At 40.5% G+C, this 6,185-nt stretch overlaps 1 protein-coding gene and 1 pseudogene across 1 annotated transcript; one reads left to right on the plus strand and one right to left on the minus strand.

Annotated features, from left to right (window-relative positions):
• Positions 1-888: 888 nt before the first annotated feature.
• On the plus strand, positions 889-1,598 carry LOC101281408 (60S ribosomal protein L15-like). Its single transcript, XM_033432008.2, has one exon. It carries the CDS (start codon positions 937-939, stop codon positions 1,549-1,551), a length of 615 nt encoding a protein of 204 aa, XP_033287899.1. The 5' UTR covers positions 889-936; the 3' UTR covers positions 1,552-1,598.
• A 2,783-nt stretch (positions 1,599-4,381) lies between these two features.
• LOC101281663 (serine/threonine-protein kinase PAK 2-like) lies at positions 4,382-5,964 on the minus strand (annotated as a pseudogene).
• Positions 5,965-6,185: the final 221 nt, after the last annotated feature.

Raw genomic sequence — 6,185 nt, forward strand, 5'->3', positions numbered from 1 at the left:
TGGAAGTACCTTCTAGAGTGGTCATGAGGATCACAGTCTTATATCATGTAGTTGGTTTTCTATTTCATTGGTAGCATCTTCTTTATCATAATCCATTCAGACAACTATTTACAAAGAATGTTCAAATATGGAACTCAAGAGACACTGTAGCTTTCCACCAGGAACAAACCAGCTTATTTCTGTAAAGTAATTTAGTACTAGCTGTAGAAGGCCAATATAATCCAGAGAAAAATGAAATCAAGAATCAAATTGAAAACAGAGACCATTAAGTGCTCTAGATACAAGTTTCACTAATTATCTTATTTTTGTGAAAACCTTCCTGCCTTACCAATTTTAAAAAACCAAAAAACCCACCAGCCATTTCTGTCCTTATACCTGTATCTTAACACAGATATGATGGGAATGATAGGAAATAAAACTCTATTGAGTTCTCCTAATGTACTCCAAAACATCCAAATTATTTTTATTCATGATTTGTACTATTGCAGGATGGCAAGTCAATTAGGAGCCAATGGTGGGAATAAAAAGCCAGAACCAAAGCACAGAGTTTTCTCTTTCATGTGGCTCTTGGCATGTCAGAAGGGGCAGTACTGCCTCCAAAATCCAAACAATTAAAATGATGAGAGAAGAGGAGAGGAGGGGAAGGGAGAAAAGAGGGCACCCTAATAATTAATCCTACAGGTCACAGACCTTTTTAAAATCTTTAAAATGTAAAATGTATTGCTATCAACAAGCACGTTGCATTATTCTTTCTTTCTCCAGTTTTTTACATACTATTTACTTATTTGAAAAAAATCTAAAGTAACATCTCAAATGACCCATGAATTTACCAAGAAGTACTTTGTCACTTAAGTTCTCACAGACAGTAAAAATGTTGGTAACGGAGGAGAAAGGGTCCTTCCTTTCCGTTTGGCGGCAGCCATCAGGTGAGCCAAGATGGGCGCTTACAAGTACATCCAGGAGCTGTGGAGGAAGAAGCTGTCGGACGTGATGCGCTTTCTGCTCAGGGTGCGCTGCTGGCAGTACCGCCAGCTCTCGGCGCTGCACCGGGCTCCGCGCCCCACCCGGCCCGACAAGGCGCGCAGGCTGGGCTACAAGGCCAAGCAAGGTTATGTGATATATCGGGTTCGCGTGCGCCGCGGTGGCCGCAAACGCCCGGTCCCGAAGGGCGCCACCTACTGCAAGCCTGTCCACCATGGCGTCAACCAGCTCAAACTTGCCCGGAGCCTTCAGTCTGTTGCCGAGGAACGAGCGGGACGCCACTGTGGGGCCCTGAGGGTCCTGAATTCTTACTGGGTGGGTGAAGATTGTACGTACAAATTTTTTGAGGTTATCCTCATTGATCCCTTCCATAAGGCTATCAGAAGAAACCCTGACACCCAGTGGATCACCAAACGAGTCCACAAGCACAGGGAGATGCGAGGGCTGACGTCTGCAGGCAGGGAGAACCGCGGCCTCGGCAAGGGCCACAAGTTCCACCACACGATCGGTGGTTCTCGCCGCGCAGCCTGGAGAAGGCGCAATACTCTCCAGCTCCACCGCTACCGCTAATATAAGTAATGTTTGTAAAATTCTTACCTAATAAACAGTTTAGGACATCCACGTCTGCTTAAAAGTGTTTTTTAATCTGTCTGTTAAAACTAGTTGTCTGCAGGTTGCTTCACTGAATGCATTGTCAAATTCTGAAAGTTAAAGTGCAATAATGTTTGAAGATTTTAAGTGATGGTGTGTCTTGTTTCTAATAAGGGAAATGCCTTTGTTTTTGCTTTATTAGGCAGTTGATATGTCCGTGTGTAAAGTGCTGTCTGGTAACAATAGGTGTAAAATTCTGTAAAAGAGGAGCGCAGAAACTAGCCGTGTAGATTTGTTGGTGCATGTGATGAAACCTACAGCTTTATTGGGGTGAGGCAATGCTCTGCTGGTTTACTCTAAAGTGGCTGTTTTATGGAGTTTGGCAAGGACAAACTTTAAATTGGGTTTTCCTTGGAAATGTGAAGGATGTCATGATCGTTTATCATGATCATTATGCCGAAAAATAAAGTTGACTAGGGCCCACGTTTTTAGACTTAATCTGCTATTCCATATATGTAACTGCTGCTTCCAAAAGGCGGAAAGTAAAGGAATGCCACAATTTTTTAAGATAATTGAATAAACCTGTTGCAAGCTGTTTCTCTTACAAATTGAAACAAATCCTGGTTAGCCTAAATTAAATTGCCTTGGCCTCCATGGTACCACTGAAGTTCACATAAAAGGTGGGAGCTCCTGGTTCAATCCCGTGGCTCTGATCTGTAGAATACTTAACTTCATGCAAAATAGTCATGGTATTTACACTAGTGTATATTGAAACTGATGGAAATTGAACATTAGGTAAATGAGAAGGGAGTTTTTAACCCTAAGACTTGTAAGCTAGTGATGCTAGGATTGGGAAATTGGTGTTCATCAGGTCCCTTTCAAGTGTGGGAGGATACAAGGGGCTTGGATCAAAAATTTAAATGTTTTATTTGTAGTATTAGTTTGTGACCCATTATGAAATCTAAGCCACCTTGGGGAAAATAGGGTTGGTTTTATTTAAAAGTAACATTGCTAAGTCTAATCAGTGTTATCTTGGCTCATCACTTTATCCATTCCCATAAGGCTACTAAGAAGAGTCGTGTAGTTGGTGTCAATACAAGTTCAATTGGTTTCTGATTTTATGTGTGGTCTACAGTTATTTTTCTCATCCCTGCTCAAACTACCCCCAAGAGCCTCAGCATTCCACAAACGTGCCAGGCCACCCACTGGTTGTGGTCGGGCATACCACCACATTCTGCTGGCATCATGACTTCCCCTAGACTAAGCTTCTGTTTCCCAGGGTGGAGTTGAGTACATAGGAAATATGGAAGAGGAGTTGCCCCAGTTCTTGGTTTGCTATCTTAATAGGTAGTTTAATTTTGAAATCTAATTGCTGGATTTCTGGCAAACCAATTTTCCTTGTATTTTCTTCAAGGGTCTTTTAAAAGGCCCACTTAAATGATTTCTGGAAAACATGTAGCAGGCTCAAAAAACCTTTTGGGACCCAAATTCCTTCCCACTCAGAAAATCTTAAAGCATATTACTTTGTGTGTAGAGGTGGTTCAACTATATATAATGATAGACTAAATGTCTATTAAACTAAAAAAAAATGTTGCTAATGGGTTGGGAACAATGTTTATAACAAATCTTTACAGTTTACTGGTCAGAAGCTGCATCTCTAAGGAAATGACATTTCTCTTTCATGAATGTAATCTTATCTAATTATTTTAGAGCTCACCAAGATTCAAGCCTCTCACTTTGTCTCTGCTAGTTTCAAATATTTTTTACCTTTAAATGGAAAAAAAAAGTTAACTTTTAAATTCTGAAAATTCAATGGTTATTATATTATTTACCATGGGAAGGGGGTGAGGAGTAGGGTGAGAAAGGGTTAATTACAAAACAAACAAACTAGCTAAAATTACAACATATACAGAAACTTACTTCCAAAATGAAGGGGAAAAAGGAGGGAAGGGGAAAGTAGCGGCACAAAGTCCTGAAGCCAAATCTGAAGAGGACATAGAAAGAAAAACGAAACTGTTAGAAAATATAGTCAATGGGACTCTTTTACTGTTTCAATGATTTAGTTATAAATATAGGTTATTAGTCTTCTCTCTATACATGTAACAAATGCCAAAAAACTCACTATTATGAAATTATAAAAATTAACTCTTTCACATTTGTTAGAAAGGGTAAAAATCACATACTTTTCTTCCCTTCCTTCAGTTCAAATTCTGAACTGAAATGTTACATGTAACAATAGCTGGTTCTAACTTCTATACAAAGTTAAACCATATTGAACTCCTTTGCCAATATAAGGAGCTATGTCATTTCTATCACACTTGCCTCCAATTTAGGCATAAGAAACATTTCTCAAAGCAACTCAAAAGGAGCAAGTCAGGGGAAAGAAAGTTATGAAGAAGAGAGAAGAGAAGACTAGCAGATAAAACACATACTCTGAAAAACTCAGATCTGCCATTCAAGTACTGAAAATACCCCAAAAGGGACAATGAATGGGATCTGTTATAATAAAGTCAGCAAAATAAAATGCAAATCTCAAGCATGATAAATGGCCCTGATGGGCTTTCTGCTGAAGGGCATGAGGCTATGATTCAGTCCACAATTCCTTTTGGACCCTAAAGAAGGGATTCAATAGAAAGTTGTCACTCTGTTTTGCAATTTTTTCTTGCTTGTCTTCAGGAAACAGTAGCTTGTTTCTTCCCTCCATGTTATGCAGACCATTTCTTTAAACCCCAAAAGAATAATAATTTTCATATAGTAAAAGACTTCTTTTAGAAAATGGAAAAAGGAATATGAGGCCACAGCAATGATGTTAATGGTTACTCTTCAATGCTTCTTTAGCTGCCATGATCAGTGGTGTCAAGCTGGACTGGTTTGGCCAACTGGTTTGGCCAGTTTCAGGAAGGGATGTTGTAACAATTCTCTGGCTGAACTCCTTTTCTCCACATCCATCTCCAAACATTGATTTAAGAAATCCCGAAATATTGGGGAAAGTTTCTCTGGGTTTTGAAGTTCTGGGGTTCCATTAGTTACTATCAGGTACAAGGCCCTCAAAGGATTTTCACTGAGGTATGGAGGCTCTCCTTCTACCCTCTCAATGACCATAATACCCAGAGACCAGATGTCTACTTTAGGGCCATAAGCTTTCCGTGTAACCACCTCTGGTGCCATACAGTATGGCGTTCCAACCATAGTACTTCGCTTGCTCTACTCAGGAGTGATCTGGGCACAGAAGCCAAAGTCAGTAAGTTTAACAGATCCTTCCACGTCCAAAGGCACATTGTCACTTTTGATGTCTCTATGGATCACTTGATTAGCATGTAAAAACTCCAATGCCTGTGAACACTCTCTGCATACAGCAGCAATCTGTGCTGCATCCATGCAGGTCTCTGTTACAACATCAGTAAGTGATCCCCCAGCGAGGTACTCCGTTACCACAAACAATTCATCGCCCACCAGGTAACTGTCGAAGAAGTTAACTATGTTGAGATTGTTTAATTCTTTCATCACCAGAATCTCATTAATGATCAATTCCTTCTTTGGCTGTTTCTGTAAATTAATCTGCTTAATAGCAACCACTTGTCCCAATGCCACATCAGTAGCAGTGAAAATTGTGCCAGAAACCCCTTGCCCAATTTTTTCATATCTTGTATACTTTTTCTTAGGGTCACCTATGCTTACAATAGTTCTTAATTGCTCCATAATCTCTTCATCTGTCATTTTGGCCTTCTTTGTCTGTTTGTCTGAAGTCTTAGCACCACTGTCAACATTAGAATCACCAACTTGTGCAGGAATAGGATCAGTTACAGACCGTGTATAAATTGACTTTGTATGATCTGGTCATGGGGCAATAACAGGAGGAGGAGTCTCTTCATCATCATCATCATCTTCTGTTACTACTGCTGTTTCTGAACGCTTGGTATTCAGTGCTGGTGTTCCAGACGGGAAGCCATCTTTCTCAAGAGGAGTAAAGCTCAGATATTTCTGCTTCACTGTGTTGGAGTCATAGAACTTTAAGACATCCAGCACAGCCCGAGGATTCTTCTTTTGCTCTAGTTTTGTGATATTGGAGGTCTGTCGAGCCCACTGTTCTGGCATGCCAGTGAATTCTCCAGTAACAGCATCAAAACCAACATGGATGGTGTGCTCAAAATCATATGGAGGAGAAATTTCTGGCCTTTCCTTCTCTTTCTTCTTACTTCATTTCTTTGTGCTTGAGAATATAGAGACGATTTTATTCCTGGGGTTTTTTTCCCTCTGGAACAGAGGTCAAAGGTTTCAAACTGTGATTGGCTGACACAGGGTCTTTGCCTCCAGTGCTAAAAATGGTACTGCTCATTTGCACGGGGTGGGGGGTCCTGGAGACTTGTCTTCCAGTTCTCTGTTATCAGACATGATTCAGAATTATGATATGGCCCCAGGTGAGGAGCCTCCGGCCGAGCTCCCTGGGGGCTCAGGAGCCTCCCCCAGACTCTCACTCTCTTTACCCTCACACTGTCCTTAATCCATTAGAACCATGTATTCTTTAAGAGTCACACTTTCATTTATTTGCCATTAGATGAAAGTTTGTTGGGGAATGGAAAACTTATTCTTAAAGTATCTTCTTTCAAATTACT

The sequence above is a fragment of the Orcinus orca genome, chromosome 5 (genome assembly GCF_937001465.1).
Source record: "Orcinus orca chromosome 5, mOrcOrc1.1, whole genome shotgun sequence".
Taxonomy (NCBI): domain Eukaryota; kingdom Metazoa; phylum Chordata; class Mammalia; order Artiodactyla; family Delphinidae; genus Orcinus; species Orcinus orca.